The sequence below is a fragment of the Bombus vosnesenskii genome, unplaced genomic scaffold (assembly GCF_011952255.1).
Source record: "Bombus vosnesenskii isolate JDL3184/JDL3185 unplaced genomic scaffold, Bvos_JDL3184-5_v1.1 scf7180000013788, whole genome shotgun sequence".
NCBI classification, from domain to species: domain Eukaryota; kingdom Metazoa; phylum Arthropoda; class Insecta; order Hymenoptera; family Apidae; genus Bombus; species Bombus vosnesenskii.
In genome coordinates, this window is record NW_022883218.1 from 190369 (window position 1) to 214488 (window position 24120).

Genomic DNA, 24120 nt, shown 5'->3' on the forward strand with positions numbered 1-24120 from the left:
CTAAGTTACGAGATAAGAGGTGGTTGTACCTATCGTTTAATAGGCGATTCTTGTTAAGTGGAAGTTCACCTTTATACACATTCGTTGTTCTTCATGCATATGTTACGTCCCTTTAATTATCTTAGGTTCTAAATGATGGTGTTGAAACAACTGTGGCGTCTTTGTACGTTCCGATAGAAAGCATAGCACGAGAAACGAAAGAGTAAAAAATACGTTAAGACAGATATTATTACTTAAATTGGAGATTTCTCTGATGAAAAAAGTATAGGTGAAAGAAGTACATTTTAAAGTACACGCAGAGTATAGATGCTCATAGTATGGATACTAGATATACTGATCAATTCTATAAGTTGCAAAATAGAGAATGATGATGATACCGCAAACATTAGCAACTAATTGGTATTTTATATAGTCCACGTAATTTTATGCTTGCCGTGATGGCGATAGCAAATCGTATGTAGTAATCATTAATGTCCGGAATATTCATTACTGAAAGGGTTAACGACAGAAGTTTCCCCAGTTCTTTAAGATGCGAAGATAAACTTGCACATGTTGGGTGCCATTATTTCTTCTTTGCCGGCGGAATGGGTCACGTAGAAACTCTGTTACGTGGGATACGGCTTTATGAATTCTCGTAAGACATTACGCAAGATACGTGAGTGAGCCTACCGTGGTTCTTGACTTTGGGACCATCAATGGTATTCACGTACGCTGGTTACACATGTCGATAGCTAGGCGGTTACCTCGAACGTGAACGAACTCATTTACGTAGACGTGAGTTACATCGGTTGTGGCGTATTTCACTAGTAGGTAGGTCGTCTGGAATGCAACAATCTGAATTCCGAATCCCATAGGAGCTCTGTCACAACCGCTTTTTTCTTGCGATTTTAATCTTTTCAGTGGCCAGTAATTTTTGAGAATTAAGCTTTTAGTGCAATGAGAACTTTTCTTTGTACATATGTATTTGATTAAGTGATTTATATGCAATAATATCACTAAATTGTTTTAAGTAACAGTAACTATTTATTTACTAACGGATTCGCAAAATACCATTTTTTTCTCAAGAGTATAAGAAAAATACAATAATTTAATGCCTCCAAGAAACAGTAATAACAATTAAATGTATAATAGATGATCGTATATCTACAAGCATCTCTGTTTGTACTGCATTTTGCTTGAATAGGTTTAACTGTACATTTGTGTATGTCTATATTATACGTTGTCGGTTAGTGTTAACGGTTAATTTTATCGAGTGAAGCTCTTAACACTAAATCTACCACCATCGGTCAATTTGACCGTCTCCAAACTTTTGTACAACTTTCACATATTTAAACATTATCACATCGCCATCAAACTATACAGCTTTCCTTAAAATATGCATAATATGTATTTTTCAGCATTTACTTCTCATTTTACTTTTTTTTCAAGAAATATATGTAACCTGTCCCATCTGTTATATACAATCAGTATAAAAGAAAAGCTATCTCAATGTGGCATAGCCAACTCAAAAGAAATAACCAAATGGTAAGAAAATACAGTGTCGAGTCGAAATCTTGTAGGTGGCCCTTCCAGGTGTTTTTCAATATTCTAGACCTAACAGAAATAAATGCCTGGGTTTTGTATAAAGCAACAACGGGAGAAAAAATGTCAAGGCAGGAATTTTTATTCCATTTAGCTAGAGAAGTAATTGTACCAAAAATATCAATAAATACAAGTTCGGACTCATATGTATGAAAATGTACGTAATTGTCAAGTAATATATTGACCAACCACGGTAGGAATACAATAAGTGTCGGTAGGTTTAGTGAAAGCAACTTCTTTGTTTATATTTTCTTTCTTTGCTTTTAAATAAATTCGCGTTTACAGTTTATGTTTTGTCTTCGTAATGTTCATGCTTGAAACAGGTGTAAAGGTTGCAAAGTTATATGGTGGTTCAATTATTTGTTGCTTAAACGGTCTGCATTTTGCTAAATCGCATCGATTATAAATTTAACCAGTTGTCGTTCTTATGCAAATACAAGTTTGTAAAAATAAGTCTGGTTTGACGTGACCGTCTTGGACAAAAAAGTATTTGAAAGAAATCGATTGTGTCGGCGAACAAACAGGAAGGCAGATAGTAGGCAATGAACCAAAGTTGGTATAAGTCGATGGGTGGCACTACCCAAATTACGTTTCAAGGTACCGTTATGACAGACCCATGATCGAAGCGACCGTTCGTAAATGTCTTACATCGAATTTTAACTGTCCCCACCCTCTCTTGATCATGCATACAATAGTCTTATCGATGTCGATGACGAAATCATCACGATACTTTCAATCAACATTTTCTTAACTTCCACCCAGCTAAAATTAAAATTACTGTTCCTCAAAATAAATATCGCGGAAAGACGTGTAACTATAATTTTTCGATAAAACTTTGCTCATTGGTAGAGCTCGAAAAACTGAAGCTATTGATATCTTGTCTTGGAGATCGATACTTGATGGTTTATTTAAATGTTCATTTAGAATTATCTTCTCAGTCTTATACCTGTATTTTGAGATGAGACAGTAGATTATACCTTTCCTCCTCAATACAAATATCGTTAAAGAAATTTTTCCGAGACACTCTATTTAAACGATTTTTCACATTTTTTAAAACACACACAGCAATCTTTCCATGTCTTCTTTGTAATTAATTTACAGATCTATATTATCCTCAGGAGTTCTTGATAGTAATATTATCTTGATCCTTTGTATTTTAATCCCACAGAGTCCAAGTTCGTAATTCTAATTCCTCATGGTAACAGCGCTCAACTGTCTCAAGAATATCGTATGTATTCGTTCAGCCCAAGCAGCGGTTGAAAAAGTCGAGTTCGAGAGAGGACTAATATCTCGATATACAATCTTACCGTGGAAACAAAGACATCTGACTTCTCGCGCGAGGGCATTCCACGGTGAGGAGACAAAGATCTGAAGCTTGCTGACGCGAGCTCGTTCCATGGCTCGATGCAAAACGCCGCGCGCGAACGCGAGCTCGATCATCTTGCGCAGCCAACGGTAATTTCGGTTCCGTGTCAGCGTAAAACGATCCACGCGATGAGCCCAATCAGGAAAATCGTGAGTCATAGCGGATTCCGAAACTCGGAATTGCATTCGGGGACGTTGCTTCAATCTATACGTTACATATATACCTATAATATTTAGTATATAGGTACTGTTTAATTGATATGTACTTATATACTGTTTCTTATAAATATCCAAACATTTTGATAGATTCGTAGAAATAGTGCTTGATTCTTCAAATGTATATTCTTCCTTATTATATATTTTGGAATTTAAATCAGTAGAGTTTCTTAAACAACAAGACGTTTATAAATCTTTAACGATTGTAAATGCCAATTTTATTATCATATATTATCTCCTAGAGATCAATTTCATTGTATCATAATTTTCTACTACACATAGTTATAATGGTCATCAAGAATAAAATTATTATAGACTCTTTCATTCGTTAATTAAAATACATTGTATCAAACACAGACAATTTTCCAAATAGAGATTTTTATCCAATAAATATATTGCAATCGCCTCGGGAGGCGAAGTTAAGGCAAGTTAAGACAAGTTGACGCTCCTGTCAAAAGTTTAAATGTAAGACTGTTAACTTATTTTTCCAGGCGTTTGTCCATTATAAAGATTACTATAATTCTTCCTACACATCCTTTAATTCGGCGAAAAATTATTACGTCCAACCAATCAATCAATCCCTAATCAATGACAAACATACATTTATATATCCATATACATGACACATCGGGACGATCGTTTTTAACACGCATACAATCGCATCCGCGTGCGTCTACGCAAGTAAACGTGACTCTCCGTTTGCCTACCTATCTACCTACCTACCTACCTACCTACCTATCTCGAAACTCGGTTTGCTCCTTCGTTCTCCAGTCATTGAACTCGAGGCTCGTTCAACCCACCAGCTGTTTCTTATTACTCCCCCTCTGTTCTCTTCCTACTCCCCCTACAGATATTCCCCACTGTTCTCTTCCTGGCCGTGGACCATGCCTCTTCCGACACCTCTAAGTCTTACAAGTCTTTCTATACTACTCTCGATACCGGGCTGGCCGAGTGAAGGTAATGTAGTAGGGTCTTTTCAAGGTTCTCCTTGAATATCGATTTGGTTAAGCGAGAGCGGAAAGAAAGGTCGAGTTTAGGTTCAACGATCTAGCCGAGCTTGATGGATGGTAAACGTTCGTTTCCTTAATCCGAAGATCCTTTCTTCTAGGCTTGAAACAGAAATTCAGTTAGGAGTTTAGTTCATTTAGTCTATGTTTGTTTTTATTTTTTGTCTATGTTATCAGATTGTGTTTTTATTTTACATTGCTATAATTCATGCTATCGTCGGTGTACATTAAATTTTTGTTGAATTGTAGCATAAGATCAAAACGTCCACGAGGATTCGTACTGTAGCGCCGAAACGTTGTTCAGAATCTGGATCATTTAATTTATTATTGACATAGAAAAATCTGGGTTATTGGTCGCATGGTAAATAAAACTTTTAATGAATATTGGCGTATGTGCATATGTTTAATTTTTATTTAATTCAATGGCGCATACACAAAATACAAAAATACGATGGTTGGTTACTTTAATATAATAGATGGTATTTTAAAAACATCGAAATTGGAAAATATTTTCAAATATTCTCTGTCGTGTCCCATACTGATAAATATATTTTAAATAAACGAAACAGAAAGGTAAAAAGGCAATTATCTTTTTTTGGTCATAATTAAATTTATGTTCAAAGGATGGATAAAATACTTGAAAAGGCAGTTTATTGTAGCACGTTTGAAATATAAACATAAAAGAGCGAATGACGAATATTTCACATTCCTTCGTTTTTCTCTTTTAATACAAGGATTGCGTTTTGTCATGCGATAGTCATACCTCGGTCGTGATTCACCTGACAAAAATAATCCGCTTACTCGAAGATTAACGCGGGTTTTTGAACTTGAGAGCAAGGGAAAGGTCTAACACAGGTTCAACGATCTAAACATGTGATGGCCGTCGACTAGTTGAAGGACTGAGATCACCATGTAAGATCGCTACGTAAAATGGTAAAGATTATTCTTACGAAACTCGTTGCTGCGAACAAATACAATTGTCGCCTCAATTATCCCCAGCTTGTTTAACTATTTTAACTGTGAAATAAGTCATCCGTTGCTTTCTGCCGTTGGCAGTTTAGAGAACTCTTCGGCTCTAGCCTCTTCCTCTGTGGCTTTAAATCATCCCGGTTTTAACTATGCGGGACACACTATTATATGCATTTAATCTTGATCGTAGCTCACTTACGACGAGTCGACGTGTTTTCAAGGTTTTCGTTTGGTATTAATTCAACTTCTCGAATCTCTCCGAGGAGAGAAGATCGTGTGGGAGTTCGTTGAACTGAACCGTGTGTATACACTGTATACGTGTATGTTGGCAACACAGTCGGGCGAAGTTTCCAGAATTTATTTGCCGTCCTAGGGTAAACATTCCGTAACAAAATTATTGGCAGGACGATGAAGTAAGATTTTCTTCGATGCAAATATGATTCGCAGTCAGAATGCCGGAAGATGGGATTGACAATTTTCCAGGCGGCGCGAAAATCTTGGCCAGGACTTGTTCGTAAATTCAAGTCCACTCGTGTCAGCTTGCCAAGCGCGTTGAAAACTCTCGACAGTTTTAAGAAGTTTCATCAAATACCTGTTTAAATCTTCGTCTTTCACGCAGATTCTGCATCATTGAATTTCACACCACGAGGATCGTAGGAGATGAAAAAAATCTCATTTTTCCACTGTCGTTCCTCTTCTCTTGTAAAAGCACGTATGTGTGTGTCTTTGAAATATCGCTTGAACAGGAATCAGCAGACGCTGGAACGTTTTCTAATTCAAAATTGATGCAACTTAATTGCGCATCAACGAGGTAACGCGCGTAATCGAGAACAAGTCCGATTTCACCGGATCTGCTTACGCGTTAACGCACAAGATTCTTCGGTGTGTTCCAAACCATCGCAAATCTTTAATCAACATATCTGAACTAGTCCACTTGGTTAAAATAAATTACTCCATTTTTTGCCGAAATAATCACATTTCATTAATAACAACGCGGATACATCTTTCCTTCTTGAGAATAATTATACAAGTACTTCGAAGATTTTAATTACACATTAAATGCACTGTCTTTGATAATCTTGATAGATGGAAATGTATTATAATATGTCTATTTTGATAAAAGTCGAGTTGCTTCGAAAAATTTCTTTGTCATTTTTATCGCTTTATGCAATGAGTCCTGCCATAACAGTTTGTTGAAGTAAATTATACGTTGTATCCTATTATTCGATTAAGATTTAAGACCATGGAAGAGAAATATGAGATAAATTGAGCTTTCTGTGTTTTATAGGAGAACAATTTTAAAACTGAACAGGATACTATCAACTAATCCCGTCTTGTAATTAGTTTTTGAGATGAACTACTGCCAAGTTTCTTCAACTTCTTGAATATTTCAAAAAGATGTTTAAAACATTCGATTGTTATAATATAAGTATTAATTATATAATAGCTCTACTACAACACGTCGTGGATGTGTGCCTTCCTAATTATGTTCCTATTTGAATAAATGGCAGAACTAATTTTATCAAAAGCATCTTCTAATAATTGCATTTTTCCAATAATTGTAGCAGATTCAATAATTCCAGTGTTACAAAGTTTATATATATATTTATTATTAATATATAAAGTTAATATATATTATTAATATGTAATGTATGTGTTTATATTAATATGTAAAATTTACATATATGTTCCAGTGTTACGTAACAAGTCGGTTCCGCCTTTCAAGTATATTGTACTGAAATACTTCGTTGCAACGACGAAGTAACATAAAAATCAGGAAGTAGACAAAAACGAACTTATCGCGTTTATCCCGTGTGGTCTTCAATCGATCTGCACCATCGTTTCGCGAACTTCAATATGTGTGTATGCTTTTTTCTCCGATTTAATCGGCTTCACGAGCGAAGTATTGAACGGGCCACCAAAAGAGTGAGGCGATCGCGAGCGAGCAAACGAGCGGATCGTCGCTTCGTGTCGGCAGGTATTCGATAGCACCGCAAGGGTCGTCGACCGCAGGTGCTACACGCTCGTTCGCTCGCTCGTTCGGCTTGTTCGTCCTCGCCAGGGCCGAAACTCACAGCCCGCTGCCCTCTCTATCTCTCACGTTTGTAAAAAAATTTACAGTCACGTTGGCTTTTTCTACGCGCGTTGTTCCACTATCCGTAGCTTGCCGATAATGCCCGCCGTAATTGGATAGGAATTCGGCGTTTAGTTCTTGGAATTCCCGCTACGAAAGCAAGAGTTAACTCTTCGTTAGAATTTGGAAGCGGTTACGATTAACTTATCTCACGGTTCAGTGAGAAGAAAGTGCTCCGTAGATTTTTCTTTTAATTCCATATCACAAACGTGACAGATATTCGTTGAAATGGGGATTCTTCAAAGATAATACTGTGAATGAATAAAGTTGAATATCGTCGTGTGTGTAGGTTCTTGCTTCATTTTACTGCGCAGACTCTCTGGAAAAATTACGTTTTCAACATTATTTACATTATTGAGAGAAAAAATGACTATATATATATATATGAACAATCAGTTACAAAAGGTGTTTGTAAAACATCAAACTTCTTTTCAAATTTACTGTATTCTATATATATATAAGAAGATTAATTAAGAGCTACTTTAAGGACAATATAATGTACAGCTTGAAATAATAAGGCTAAAAAGATACAATCTTTTCTCCTTACGTGTTCAACATATTTTGCTAGGGAAAATATTACTGTTACGTGAGTAACAGTAAATAAATATTTCATATACACATTATTTATATAGTGTACGAAAACTTTGGTGAATGATTGTATGTATCTGACTATAGAGGTGTATATACGATTTCTTCCGCGAATGAAAGAGTCAAATGTTAGTTAACAACAAATCGATATATTCGAGATTAAAATGAATGTCTTCGGTATTGGTAAGTAACTTCCTCAGTAACGTGAAACAGAAAGACAAGAGTTGAATCTGCGCTTTGTCCATCGAAACCGGTCGCGTTTCATGAAATACGTTTATAAATGGCAATGTAAACGAACAAAAGTGAGTGTCCACGGACTGAAGTCTAGCATTGAAAGAGCGCCGAAAGGAGCGGGAACTTTTGAACAAGTACCTGGTTCTCAAGCCGATTCACCTCGACGAAGCTCGACCGCAGGACAATGACCCTTGAGCCACCACGTGGCGAGTGATGTCTCTTCCCCGTCGAACCACCTTACCTGCCTGATTTAAAGCAACCACCCGGCCGTGAACCTTTGAGTCTTCCTAGGGCCTCCACCTTTTCCCTTCATCTTATTTACCATCCACGTTCTTCCTGGTCTTACCGGTATTCGTGCTTACCTGCGAGTAGACAAGACTGATCGACACGCTCGACTTGCGAACGTCGTAGTAGTATACGTAAGAATGGAATTGTTGCGTTTAGGATAGACAGGGTAAGCGTGAAAAAAGGGGACTGGGTTAAGAGGGTGATGACATAAGTAGGTTGTTTGTCATTGGACTTCAAGTTACAGAATTCTTGTATATCCCTAAAGATGCGAAAAATAGGTTAATGAAAATATAGGCTGCTATTTTATTATTAGGTTATACGTGAAGTGCCCAATTTTTGACGATTTATGCTTCATAAGAATTTATGTTAAATTCTATTAATTAAATTCTACAGTGGTTATAAAAAACGTTCTCGCATCATCTATTATAGCGTTTACATATTAATTAGGTTCAAACATATTAAATTTAGGTATCATTTAGTATTTTCATTTCACATTACCAGAATTTGATACTATGAACATGAAGTATGTAGAATCTGATAAAAAAGAAGGACACTTGCAAATACTTTTTGTATCCATTGTATATGGAAAAGAAAATTCTTAATATTCAAATGATATGCGATAAATCATCAGTGATGTATGTACAAAGATACAAATATTCACCTATAAAAATAGGAGTTTTAGAAGATGGATGCAAAATAGAATACGTCATATGTTATAATCTAACATAATTTGGGTTCAAGTGGTGTATATTTTCTTAGAGTTCAATGACCTTTCTCGAAATAAAATAGATCCAGAATTTTTTCGCGGAAAATATAAACACGACTCCAGAAATATGAGGTAATATTTTTAAAGACGAAAGGTCAGCGTTTCTTTTATAAGAATGGCGAAGGAGGAGGTGCAAGTTCAGCGACTTCATCTGCACTTTGCACTTCCGTATTGTGTACCAAGCTAAACGTTCCATTAACACGTGTCATCGACACGAAAATCCAATGAACATTTGCATCGGCGCGATATCAAACCGGATGGATGATGAACGATCCATGCTCACGTACATCCTTCTGTTTCCAATTGCATTGTTGCAGACGTTTATTTTATATCGCTTATTTCGTGCGTAAGCATTTTTTATATTTGAGCTTACGTTTCGTTGGGATACGTGAGATGCATATCGAAAATTACATCTCATCAAACTTCAGATTAGTAATGTTACAACCTAAAGATTTTCAATAAAAATTAGAAGAATTCAAACTAAATAAAAATCAGCTTCTTAAAAGGCATACGTAATATCGTCCATCGTTTCGAAAAATATTGATTGATTCATGTATTTATGAACTTTTAATTAGATAAATGGTTTTCTGCAATAAAATAGTTAATCATTCTTTATCGGTAGAGTAGAAAGAAAAAAACGAGAAAGCAAAAAGAAGAAATTCGAGCATTAAGGGGTTAATTATATTCTCTGAAATTATCTAATGGCACTACATATTTCGGAAGCGAAGTAGCTTGTAATTATCAAATTAATAGGAAATTATGTAACACGCTCTAATGCTCGTGGAAGAAAGCTTAGTTTGATTAATCACTCTGTCAGACGGTTAGACACCCTGAAGAAGGTCCATGGACTTTGAGTATCAACCTCTTGATCCCGTCTATTCCCTATCGTTTTCTCCATCTCTATCGGCAAGGTTGACGATCCTTGGGAGAAAAAATTATTAAGCACGGTCGCGTTACGTGGACCTTCGGTAACTGGCCGTGGTTCGTGCAGCAAGGTGCACTGACCGCAGATAGAAACACGTGGACGCAGACCGTGTCGGTGACGGAGGTTCCGTGGAAGAGAAGGAAAATGAGGGAGGGGAGTTTCGAAGGGCTGATGATTTCACGTGAAGCCTCAGCAGTCATCGTAAGTACTTACGTGACGAAATAAACGTCGGCTCTTACGAAATCTCCGGCGAACACGAGACGCATCGTTTACCAGTTTCGTCGAAAGAAATGAAACTTCTTTTGGAGACGTTTTCATCGACTTTTCGTTACATCGTGAAAATGTCGTGAAAATTCTATTTATTTACATTGACAAATAGCGATATGATAAAGTAAATCTTTGACAGTATCAACGCATAGAACGCATCAGGCAAAAGAATGTTTGTTAAAAATAGTACAGAATTAGAAAAAATGAGAGTAAAATTAAAGTTCGTAAGTATGAGAGCTTGTATAAAAGTGGCATATTGTCTCATTTAGCACGGCTAGATTTGTTTGACCGAAGAGATCAACTGAAGATCATTTAGCCCATTTCGCACATCAAAATTTATAAGCAACTTTTACAGACACGTAATTATAACTTCTCACATACGTCTCTTATTTTAGAAACATTTCAGCGTGGAACAGCTGCATAATCACTTTCGATTCCCGCATGCTACCTCCCAAACTGCCTGGAACTACAGTTCTGTTGTAATTCTGTTAATTGGGACTATTTTGCAGCCATTAAAAGACTCCGATTCCACTTAGTCTGGCATTACAGGATTATTTTTTAAGCCTGGAAAACTCAACAAATCTGGAAAACTGCATCTTGAAAAACAGACAATCTCGCATTTATTTCAAAATTATTAAAAGGATCTATTCAAAGTTACTACTTAATTCTTCCATTCTCAATCCATTTAACAATCAGAAATTGTAATCTTTCAAGTAAACGATTTATTCCATTTCCGTTATTAACCATTTTAACATTTAGAAACGTGGAGAAACTGTTTACAAATGAAATAAGACTGATCTATAATTCTACAATTAATTTAATAATATTATACTTCATAATTAAGGAGCTCAAAATACACAAATAAAATAATAAATAAAAAACCTGGAGAGTCTTTGAATCGAGTACAATTCGGAGAAATTTATATTCCCAGTAACTCGTCTTATGGTTAATAGGTTAAAAGGCAACGAAAAACTAAAAAGAAAAAAGAAAAAAAGCCATTTGAAGGGCTAAGGAAACATTGCACCGACGAATTTCCAAGAATAGACGGCACTCAGCGTGCGTATCCCGAGGACAGAGTTTCCGTTTCCTTCTCTCCCCTCTCGCCGGTATCCTTTTTCTCCTAATCACGCGGCTTCTAGTGACGTAACAGCAAGGTCTTACGGTATCTCCGGCAACGGGCCTACATTACGTGAGTATCCCTACACGCGATCCGCACGTACGTACTTACGTGTATACCCGCGTAGAAGATCCGCTACACGTTGTTTGACTCGAGCCAGCCGAGAACTTCTCCCCCTTTCATCGTATGTCCTCTCTCTCCTTCTTTTTTCGTTCTTTTTTCTCTCCACTCCTTCGACGTTTCTCTCTGGTCCGTGTTTCGCTTCGTGTAGCTCATTGAAGCGGGATTCTAAAAACGATTAACGGTTCAAACCGTTCTCTCTTGATCTTCGGTCGTTATTTCAATGCATGCCCGATTGTTCCTTAATTGTATGCAACGTTTCTACCTTGTTTCAAAGCTGACTCGTTGCGTCTCATTCAACGAAGGATCGTTGAACGATGACTAACCGTTTCCTCCCTGATTGCCCATCGTGTACGAATAAATTAGTACCGGGTCGACGTAATGAGAAAATCTTGGTCGCACAAAGGATTCCTAAAAGGATGTTCCGACTGTACGGAGAATATATTTATCGACTAGCTACGGTTTAGATTTTCTGAATCAGGCCTCGGAAAATTCAATTCGCTTTAACTAGAACGTATAACGTACCGCGTAAAATAACGAGAAAAAGAAGGAGAATGTTGGGAAATAGAGTTCATTGTGCCTCGTAAATAACTAAGTCTTTTACACCAGATCGCGTAGTCTTCAAAACAATATCGCATTTTATGTTATGTGGCATTAGATACGAACATAAGGATCGTGTTTCCATATCAAATGACTTACGTAGACTTAAAGAGATAGAGGGAGAGAGTAGAAAATGTAGTTCATCGTACTTCGCGAAAGTCAAAATTCTTTAGTTAATAATAGGGATAGGCACAATAATTAGGGCACAACAAATGATATTAAGAAATTACGAGGTACTCTGTATTCCATAAACGGTTCTTAAAATTCTCTAAAATTCATTAAATATGATATTTATCACGCATAAAATTGACTTTTGGAAATTTAATGTACTCACACTGCTAGCTTGTAACATGCGATTCATCAAATTTCTCCAACAACGAGGTTCCAATCGTCGAATCGCACATGCAAAAAAGATAAGATGGTTTTCAAGAATATTATCAAATTCGTGACGTCATAAGATATGAATTTAGTACTAGGTCTACCAGAGTATAGTTTATCATTTTTCATCGAAATTTCGCATATTTATAACAATGCAAGCTTTGGAGATTTGAATAATACTTTTATAGAAAAACATGGATAAAACTTTATCTTCTTCGTAAACCTTCAATTTTAATTTCTTTGATACGAACTTTACACCTTAGTTGTCAATGATCCAGATGTTAAGAATCGTGTTCCAATATCTATACAACGCATGAAGACGTGTGAATTAAAGATTTGTTTGGTTCCCTCGAATTCCATGGGAGCCGATGGATAAGTTCTACTCAAAGAATTCGTCATCTCGTCTAGGGTCATCGACGCGGTCGTTTTCCCTTGTTCTCCGATCGGTATGCGCGGGTGCTTGGTCGCGATGCCGACAGGTGAGTAGAAACAGACGTATATACACATGTACATGTATACGTATGTAAGATACAGTTAGGAGTACCGTTCTGAAAATGCAGCGACTCGTGTCGAGCCCGAAGAGAGCGAGGAGAGTGTTCGGTGTAGTCTTCGCTTGTACTCGGTTCGAGCGGCGCTTTAACTCAAACGGACACGACGAGAGGCGGGGATCCAGTCGAAAGGTGTATAACGGTAGCGATAAATTCAATGGCACGGAGACGATGAAACACGGAATATGAGCGTCGTTGCACGCGCGTTACGTGCAAATAATTGTAACCGATAATAAAGCTGCCGTCGACACGAATTTCAGTTACGACGTTACGATCGATGGCTTCCGATAGAAATTACTTTCAAGAAATTCCATCGTGAAAGAAAAAACGAATGCAACGCTTTCTATTAAGAATTTACTGTGATTAATACTTTATCATTTTTAGGATTTGAAGTAACGTTTTTATTATTGTTACGCGTTATTCTCGCTCTAATGAACGAATGACATTGATTAATAGTCTCGTTAGGTTCCTAAATTAATTTTCTGTCGTGATCATAGTAATCAAGGCGTGACATTGACTAATACTTTTTTTTAGGATTTGAAGCAAGCTTCTGTCACTGTCATACTGATCGTGGTACGACTCTAATGGAACATTTTTAAAAATTTGAAGTAGTTTCTCTATTGTTTCACCCGTCGTCACGTTGATCGAGATATAGCATTAGCCAGAACTGTCGTTAGGATTAGAAATAGGTTCTCTATCGTTGTCGCGCGTACTTTTCCATTCGTTTAACGAAACGTGCGAACTGAGCAACCTGTAACACCACCACCAGAACATCGAATCAATCCGAATGGAACGAAAAAACACACACGAGGCCAGGACAAATATATTATCGTAGAGGCAATCTCACCTTAAAGGGGCACGACCCTTCGTATCGATAGACAACCCGTTTCTTTTCAACTCTCTCGCCGAATTTCATTTTATAGCCGTAAAATTACTAGAAACCAACCTCGCCACTCGAAGAACGAAGAATATCGAATAGAATTCCTCAAAATTAACTTAGATTATCTTCATAAATGGAAGGAACGATACGAGATACGAGTGTAACTTTATCGCCTCGAAGACGGAAGAGTCTATCTGACCGAAGAATACAAGCTGGTAACGGATCGAACGAATACTAGCCAGAGCGCGCAGTGGTGGCGCGTGCGCGTCTCATCCCTGAATCGTGTTGAACCAATGAAACTCTCCCTCTTACACAGGCCTCGGAGATAGAACATTTCGATATATTTCGGGTAATTTCTATCAGCGATGTGACCCCATAGAAATCGTCGCGAAACACGGGAAGAAAGTGTGAGACGTTGGTACATCAGAGCGGTGGCCGGATCAGTTGACGAGGGATGTTGAGTGGAGGGACAATCAGTTACGAGGGAAATGGATATATGAATCAGTGTTATCCGGGCGGGGTGGTAGTGAACGGTGGCTCAACACTGGCTGCCATCTGCTGACGGTCGCTTTAAGCTCGAGCCACTGGTTCCCCGTGAAGTGCATAGCCGAAACGAGACGTTCAGCTCTGAAACGACATCACCACGAGCTTTTTTTCGAAACATCCGAGGGTGATCCCGTTCGTGACGCGATCTACGCGCGACAGCTGCGACGTGGGTTCTCTTGCAAGTGTTGTTTTCGTGGTACCGTGTTGTGTTCCTGCCAGAATCGAGGGGACGAACGATCACGTACCAGCGAGCCAGGATGACGGAGACGACAATGACGTAAAGCCCACGAGGCCAAGTAGATCCGACTGGCGGTCTAACTCGTTCTCTGTGTACGAGTATCGTGATCCTTGGCCAAAATTCATCTCGGAGCAGAGCTTGACATTAAATCTATCGTGTGATATTAAAAATTATGGAAATCAGGTGGATCGTGAGTCGTGGCACCTTCATCGAGATTCGAGAGATTGGACAATGATTAAGGAAACATCGCTCGAGCATGCGATGATCCTTCGCAGTGCTCCCTCGTGTGAATACTTGAAGCTTGGAAAACGTCGTCTAGTCGATGACTGAACTTTCGTCGCATTTTACAACTGAGACTGATATCGTCTATCGTGTTATCGTGTTCCTCAAAGAACTATTGAAATTACGTGATATTATAATACTTGTTGAAATAACGATAATTGGTGGTTTGCTCCGTGGGACGTTAGTCCGATGAAGGAAATCGATCGAAGAGTGGACGATCGGGACGAGGCGAAATGTGAAGGAACAGGAAACGCGAACGCGGGTATCAAATTGTTTCGCTACGTTGCACGACGTCGTGTTGAACGACGAAGCTGGTTGTTAACGGAATATCGACCGAAGACCGTAGCTACCGAATTAGTCGTGGCGAAGGTCGCACATAAACGCGTGCACCTCGTTCCTTGAGATTTGGATCAGCAACCCCAAAAAAGTGTTAAGGGTCACCTCCAAACTTCAACCTTTGTCAAACATACAGACGATTATCAACGGACACAGCCCTCAACAAGCCATTACTTCTATAAGTTACGAGAAAACAAAGCTGACAGTCGTTCGTGCAAAGTGTTTTTTTTATTCGGGAATAATTCGTGAGTCAACGTCGTTAATTGTGTCTTATCCCTGCCAGTGACGCGTATATATCTTTAAGAAGATTAGAAAACTCACGACGCACGGTTCTGCAATTAGTGCATCCAGATTAACGAGCAGAAACATTGAAACCGAAAGTGCGAACTGGATGAAACTCCCTCGAAGAACAGTTCTCTGAACGAGACCTACTGACCTATCGACTCGTTGCCCCACCTTGTTTCTGCCGCCACATTTCTTTTTCCTTTTTTCTACTGTTGCTGTTACTACTAGATATCGAATCGACTAGGTAAATTGACGCATCAGAGGACACCGACCGGTGGAGGAAGTGGGCATTAGAAGGCAGGAGGGCGACGTAGCTGCGCGTACGAACGCGCGGGTGAATCGAAGAGAGTCGTTCTTTGAACGAGACCCACTGACCTATCGACTCGCCGTTCCACTCCTACTACCCTAGCCGTCTTTCTTTCCTCGCCACCCTATTTCAGCTTTTCTCCCCTGCGTTTGTTGGCGTGCCGCGTCGGGGTATTCGTAATTCCATTTCGTGTTTCCCCTGACAGGGGTAACGTTCGAGGATACGAAAGGGTCGATATCAACACGGTACACATACATATGTACACAACGCAAATACGTAAATACACGTACATAACGTATATAAGGACAAACGAGTGCCTAAGTATTTTCAATCGGTACTTCTGACTGATCGTTTTAGGTGTAAAAATTTCCAGACTCTCTATTCCTTTTGCCTTTTTCTATCTTTTCCGTATTCGTTACTCCGCTTTGGAGATTTTTTACTTCTTTTTTTTTAGCATATATCGCCAACGTTACCGTGTTCAGGGTATATTATTATTAATCTCGATCGTTTCTCGCGGTTCTTTAGTTTCATTGGATCGTCTAGTAGATCGAGTCAAGTAACTGAATTAAGATATCGTTAATACAAGGTGAAGAGTGCCTAAATTTTATGCCTTTCTCGATTGACTGATTATTGATACGTGGATCGTGGACACGTAACGCAATCGTTGTTACAATCCTTGTATCTTGTTCTCAAATTTATCTCGCGTACCTTAATTGTTTCAACTTCCTTTCCCTTCGTCTTTATCGTGAAAGAAGATCGACGTCGATCTCTTTCATTACAAAGTAACGAAGGTCGACAACGTTTTGCGATCGATACGATAAACAGTGCCTCGAGATTATTCTCTTCTCTCGACTGATCGACGAAGAAACATATACATTGTTGTATCTTATAAGCTTCCCTTCTTTTTCGCGATTTTTCGCTTGTTATTATCTTGGGTGTGCCCGAAATTCCTAGTTTTTCACCTTGTTCCCTTTCATTTTCAAAAGGGGACTGAAGATATAGCTCGAAGACAAAACTTTATCCAAGTGACTGAAAAAAATCGACGACTGATCGAAGAGAGAAAAAAGAAACTCTTTCAACGGCGAACGATATTCGTACATACTTTCGACTCGAATTTCATCGTCTTTCTTCCTCTCGAAATTTGTATGAAGTTTTATTTATCGTGATTAAAGGACTCCCCTTCTTACTCATCTCATTGTCCAGAGAACGAATCGTGATCAACAAGCACAGAATGATAACGATCGATTATACACGAGAAAAGTACACGAAGGTCAGCAAAAATTGATCGTATACCGATTACCTTCCCATGTCTTGCATTCTCGATGCACCATCGATCTCGTTAACGTATTAGCCGCCATTGATTCGATCGCACGAATGCGACCACGGGAAGAATTAATACATACCGTTGACTAGTTTGCCAAACTAATCGAATCGTCGAACTTTTGCCGCGTCGACAGTACGATCGATCGAACGGTACACAGGGGCAGTCCTTGACAGTGCATCTTTAATCTCGTTCGCGGAAGAGATGGCATCTGGATCGCGATTCGAAGCCGTCGTAATGTCCTCTGATGTCAAACGGGATTGCGTGGCAACCGTCGAGGAATTTTCTCCTTGTAAGAGCGTAATGTGCTGGTTCAGGCCGTTGACAACGATAGCCTGATCGTAAAACAAGGGAGGCACGACTGAAAGAGAGGGAAAGTCCATCAGCAATAAACCAAGATAAGAGAGGAGAAGATACCAGAGGCAGCATACGAACGGACGCGTTGTTAAAAGGTCTATCGTGATAACATGAATAAAAGATATATGTAAAAAAAAAAGTACTATCTTGTAACGTGTAAAGAGAAAACTACAAAAAACGATATATATATATATATATATATATACATCTATGATCGAAAAGTGTGAAGAAATTCGTTAATCGAGCAGAAGCGGCGAGCTGTGCGCAGGTACGAGTCAGGGTAACAATTTTCCACCTGCGGAGCGAGATAGAGACGTGCCTGATCCAATACGTTCAGCATCTACTCGCCTCGTCGTATCGAATCGCCGAGCTTCGAAGCGAAAACGGGAACAGTGTAACAACCGATCACGTTCGAATCACGTTTTCCTCCCCTCGAACGCCAGAAAAATGTCGCGGCTGTCGTTAATGGAAGTTTAAAGAGCAACTGCATGCGAAAAAGAGGGAAAAAAGTCGCAACGCGAATCGAAGAAAGGAGGAACGCAAGGAAAAAAAAAGAAAAAGATAAAATGGCGGAAAGCGCGGCAAGTCCGGGTTCCGTGCAGGTAGCTGCGAATAGTCCGCAGCAACAACAGCAACAGTCGCAACCACAGCAACAAACTCAACAAAATCAACAACCACCGGATATAAGCAGCTCGCAGTTGGCGTCTCCACCGATCACGGGCACAGGTACGAATAGGAAACGATCGAGATCTTCCGGTAGGGTTATATTTAAGATCTATGGGCATCTCAATCTAAATTACTTTTATTCGATTAGAGGCATTAAGGATACTTTTAACGCCTGCTTCGTGTGATTGTCATCTCTCTAGAATCTTTTTCGTAAAGAAAGCAGGATGTAATATTGATGTAATATTAACATAAAGCGTTGAATGTTACTTTACGTCTATATCATTGACTAGGGAGTAGATAGAAATTTGACGATCATTTGCAAGTTGAATGGGTTCAGCGAGTCAAATACATACTTCTTTGTGTCTTGATCCTTTCTGTTTTCTTAAAGTCAAACTGATGCCATGTGGAGGTTTCTCTAACAGAAGAAGCTTGCAAGTTTCAGTCCATATTGATATAAGATAATATCCAAGAATATACTTCTTATTGATGTCGTGTACTAATTAAATGAATCGATTAAATGGCAATTATAAAGCATTGATTATAAAATATAGGTGAAAGTTTCAGATATTCGAGAATGCTCCGACTGTAACGCGATAATATCTACATAGAAGGGCCCTTACATGGCGCATCGCCAAACTAAAACGGATCAATGTCGAACACGTAATGTTTCCTGGGGAATGCTTTGAACTTCTGCGATACCGCGTCGCATTTTAATTAACGAAATTAATTTTGGCCCGGTTAAATGATCGTAAAGTAATTACTGAATCAATTGATTCAGATGTACGAAGGGGCTCGAAGCAGTTTCTCGATCATATTACGTAAATTTTCATAAAAGAAATTCAATTTGGCAAATTCGTAATTAAAAGTATGCTCGGGAATTACGCAACTCTACGTCCTTGCTTATTCGATCAGTCGGCTTTTGTTGCTAAACTGTAACGCACGAATTTGTCGTATCTTTAAATTGAAATAAAACCAGATAATATTCACTTCAAAGAATTTGTACTATTGAAATGGTTTCAGCTGTAGACAGAAGTTACATAATTTGTCACATTAAAAAGTTCGTGCATAGTAAAAAAGTTACTTCTACGTGGGTATTTTATCCTTTATTATCTTCACTGATATTTATTCAGTGTCTTGAATATAATTAGTATGTACACTGTATTGTGCCATTTATCTATTTTTTTATAAGTATAAAATAATCACTATAAGAGATCTCTATAAATAATTCTTCCATTTGAAGATTCTCTTATATAAAAATATCAGGTTCCTCTATTAATTCAGATACTGAATCAGCTTCGTTATAATTATTTCTTTAGAAATATTTAGCAACTATCAGGCGCTAAATATACACATTAGAAAGATTTGTGCTAGGACCTACTCCACTTCCTGACATAAATCGCAACTGCATCATTTTTCTATTAACGAAATCATCGATCCATCTTCGATCCAATCAGATGATAAACATCTTAGGCAAACAGTCCGTCTGTCTGTACGCGGAAACGCAATACAAAAATAAAACTTGTCTAGCAACCATCCATATCGGTGATGCCATTGCAACGTGAACATTTTGCGATAACTAATAACGAACTACGCCAGTCTGAATCGGTTTTTAATTCGCATAACCGAATGCTGTTCACGCAGCCAGAGCCACTCCTCACGGGATCAGGAACGTTCAGAATCCGCTATTACCATATCGAATGGCCAAGTCAGCGTCGAAACTTCTATCAAACCATTAGATTTCATCTACGATCAACGGTATATTGGCTTACGAGCCAAAATTATACTATCGAATAATGGCAACCACTAAAAGGAAGATGGTGTTCATTGATAAAATTTGTAATTTAAAGAAATATTCTAACACTGAAATTTTTACAACAAGAAGATGGATCGCAAATATTAATCACCATTCCCTCTATTTAGGAAGAGAGAAAAATTCTGATATAAATATTTGTTACCATATTTTGCAAAAAGAACTCTTCCGTTTCTAAATTCTCATTTTTATGAACACAGTTAAAAAATGCAGTCTGAACAGGCATTTGTCCGTTGAATATTATAACGAATATCTTACATTGAATGCCTTGTATAAATATCTGTGCACATTTAAATTCTCCATAAATGCTTCAATATCCATAATTGCGACTTCGCCATATTCTGGCCTCATCGTATTATACAAGTACCTCAATTGAACATGTTAAACTTTCATATCTTCCTCAATGTAATAACGACCAAATTCCAAGCACCAAAGTAAAAGAAGAAAGCGTCCGTTAATATAAAAAGACTGTTGATACGAGAGGGGCAAGGTCCACGTGGCAGCGGGTATAAATCAAAGTTGAGTTAGCTACAGAGAGGAAAGAGATGGTCGAGGTCGGTTGTTCGCTTTGGCCGCGTAATGAAGGGCCATTACTCGTCGCGGGTTGTACAGCGAGACGGAGCGGCCCGATATGCCGGCGCTTTTCGTGCACGCTTCTCATCCCATGGCGGGGAGAGAAAGGGGCAGAGAATGGCTAGCGGCGGGAAGGAGAGAGCGCGAGTCGCGTTAGCGGATCTGTCGGTCGAGTAACGGAACGCTTTCGAGTACCGCTAGCACCGGCTCTGACGCGGTTACCGGACACCGTTACTTCGGTGATCCGCGAGTACCCACCACGTGCTGTCTCACCGTTCTCTTTGAAACACGCGGCTCGTTCGAGTGGAAGGAAAACGTTTGCCCCGGGACGAAGCGGCGCGAATTCGTCGAACCGTGGAAAAATTGCGATCCCTCTACCGGCAGGATTTGCCACTGATTTACAATCGATATACGGTTGCTCCTTTTTCTTTATATCTAGCAGACGTTGTCGCCGTCATCGACTTCTTCTCCCGCGAACCAGCCAGTTCCGTCTACATTAGCTTGATTCATTGTTACGGCTTATGGGTAACCGCTGTTGCCGCGATGCAGTATCGCGCACGATATCGCCTTTTGTTTTTACGCTTTACGTTTCCATCGAGCATCGCTGGAACTTTACAACGGTGAATCGAGGGGTTGCGGAAAGTCTGGAGGGAGAATTATTGGAATTTTATTGAAAGTTAGATACAGTGGGGGATGATTTTGAAACTTAAGGCGTATTGCAATATATTTTTACTTACTTAGCCACTTTCGTGTCTCTTTTTCATGCTAGTCTTGTTTATGTAGTTTGTTATTTTTTCATGCAAATACAACTTTTGAATCTAGTAATAATATACAGAAATGTTAACATATCTGATATCAATTTGCATTATATACCTTAATTAACAAGTATCGGTAATCAATAAGCATTATCGTGCGAAGGAAAAGATAAAAATCACCCCTCCAAAATTACATGAGGTAATCCAAACAGTTATGAGTCACCTAATCGTCATTCCACTAAATAAGAGTTAAAACATATGAATTTGATTTGGAACCAAAGCTGTGATATGAAGTAATAAAAGGAACCTTAGGCAACGCTCCAGAACTTGCCCAACACATACGCTGCTCAGTTGTATTGTTCTTATTGGTTTACTAAACTACTGTGGAAGCGAGCAGGTTAATTTGAAAAAGGACATTCCACAGTAATAAAAATAAAACAGTCTTTTATCAGTGTCAACGTGCAAGCGAAGCATATTAACACTCCAAAAATACCAACCAATCAGGAATATATTCGTACAGTCATAAATTATTGTCCATTGTCTTCCTGCCAGTCAACCCAATCGCTGACACGAAATATTACTTAACAGTACTGTGGTAGCGCGTCGACGGATCTGTTATCGTAACACGCCGGTCGTTCAATGGCGAATACATTGAGACTCGGTTCGGCAAGATAATGGAACCGGTTGTGGCGAAGGTGCGCGGAGGCAGCCGCAAGCGGGTGCTAGAATCACAGTTAACCGGGCAATTTTTTAACCGTCTTATTATTACGATATTACGATGATTGCAGCGCGCAGACGAAGCTTTCGCGCGTTAAAAGCGCCGTTTTAATCGCCTTCGTCCCGGACCGCGGCGAAGCGTGCGGCGTCATGCACGCGTATTACGCATAACGGAAAAAGGAAGACTTCGAATGAATCGATGCTCACGCGAGCAGCCATTTCTCAAGGTACATCTCGCGCCGGGTCTAGAGGTTAGGAGGCCAGGCACTTTGCCGTTTGTAGCTCATGTCCGGTACCATGGGAAACTTTACGAGGCAATATTTGTTGTAATATTCTCTGTTCATTAACCATTCATAGGCGTTTAGAGGCGTATCCTTCGTCGGTTATAATATTTGCCTTACGCCGAATCCACGCGAGCACGCCTTGTTAGCGGTTTGTACCGTTGCATTAACGACCCATCGTTCGTTTATTTTTACACTCGCACATTCCATCCTTGCGTTCACTTTGCCTTCCGAAGGTTTCATCCTCGATTTAATACGAATTTTGTAGGTTCTCCTGGCTTTTATTATTGTTGTTTGATGAAAAACAAAGTGTATTTTTTCATCCCTTTGTGATTTTGGCCAGGGCAAACAAAATTTGTCGCGGATTCTCCGGAAAACCGGAGACGTTTCCGTGGAGAATATTTTTTCTACGACAATTCGTTTCTGAAATTATTTTTACCGTTATTCCGACGGAAGTCGAATAGCGATATTCGATGTTATTCATTTCCCAGAATCGAAAACATCTATTTTTCGATCGGAGAGGTATTCGCAAATGTTACTAGGTCAACGATTTCGTTGCTTACCGCTGATACTCACCAATCGTGCTCGAATATCGTTTAACAAGGTAATTAATCCTCGTCCGCGATCACGAATAATTATCTAACATGTGTCGCGTTTAATTGTCACGGCTCGATTATTGTCGTTATGTAAAGCGTGCGACTTTGTTTCACTTAATAGATCATTTGACTTGTCTTGCCGTAGGTTAAGGTCCTTCTGCGTTTTTGCAGAGTTTATCTTTATTGTCAAGCGTTCTTACGTTGGGCTACCTGTTCATGTATTATGCTGAAATAACGAAGCACATCTCTAGGATCTACAGGTTACGAGGTCAGGCACTTTGCTATTTACCGCACGTGTTCCGTACATACCATCGATATACGATAATCGGCCGGCTTGATGTTTTGTGCTTTGCACGTTTTTCTAAGCATTCTGCTTAGGAATTACACCTGAATTGTTTTGAACATACTTTATATCGATTCCTTATTTCATTACTTAACTGTTACTTTAGTAATGAAATTTTGTAATCAAAGTATGAATCATTTTTATTGATATATCTTTCTTGATCATGATTTCGCTAAATTTATTGATTCGTGCTCTTGCCATTTCGATGACAGTTTTGACAAATTTATATCTGTATAAAAAAATTTATATTGCGCTTTAAAAATGTAAAACGTTGTTGCTTTAAACATCATTGAATGATTGATAGAAGAGTGTTTTTTAACAAAACTATGCATAAACGAAAATCGTTATTGAATGTTGCAAAATTGTAAAATGCAACCTAATATATTCATTTATCAGAATCGATCGAAATATCGCGTGTTTTAACATTCTTTATAGCGAAAGAAAGGGAATACCGGTGTCTGTTGTTCTCAAGTTTTAAAATCTCATCGTTCCAAAGGTCGAATTAACATCAATTTGTGCGGTTTAGCGTCATTATCGCTGGGTCGATAAACGCCTCCGCGAGATGGCTTTCAAATTGGAAGGATGAAAGGAGATTCCGTGGATATTCCCAAACATCTTGTACTTTTTACACCGTAAAAAGTAATTTCTGCAAGGCAAAGACACCGTGCAAATAAAATGCAACCAAAGAAAAAGAATATTTCTCTTCATTAACCCCTTCGCAAAG

At 38.8% G+C, this 24120-nt stretch overlaps 1 protein-coding gene and 1 long non-coding RNA gene across 7 annotated transcripts in view; one reads left to right on the forward strand and one right to left on the reverse strand.

Moving 5' to 3' along the window:
* Nucleotides 1-6796: 6796 nt before the first annotated feature.
* On the reverse strand, nucleotides 6797-14126 carry LOC117238981. The gene is made up of 5 exons (XR_004494313.1): nucleotides 13951-14126; nucleotides 12512-13854; nucleotides 11843-11988; nucleotides 8233-11745; nucleotides 6797-7591 (listed from the first exon to the last, which is right to left on the reverse strand). It is a non-coding gene; the product is annotated as an uncharacterized LOC117238981 (long non-coding RNA).
* Nucleotides 14127-14915: 789 nt separating this feature from the next.
* Nucleotides 14916-24120, forward strand: part of LOC117238980 (probable nuclear hormone receptor HR3) — a 114656-nt gene continuing 105451 nt past the window's right edge. For 4 of the 6 annotated variants that reach the window (XM_033504232.1, XM_033504234.1, XM_033504238.1 and 1 more), the window contains exon 1: nucleotides 14916-18411. In XM_033504232.1, the coding sequence (XP_033360123.1) occupies nucleotides 18144-18411 (268 nt within the window). In that variant the 5' untranslated portion in view covers nucleotides 14916-18143. The remainder of the gene's footprint in view (nucleotides 18412-24120) is intronic. The other 2 variants (XM_033504235.1, XM_033504239.1) reach the window with 1 other exon arrangement.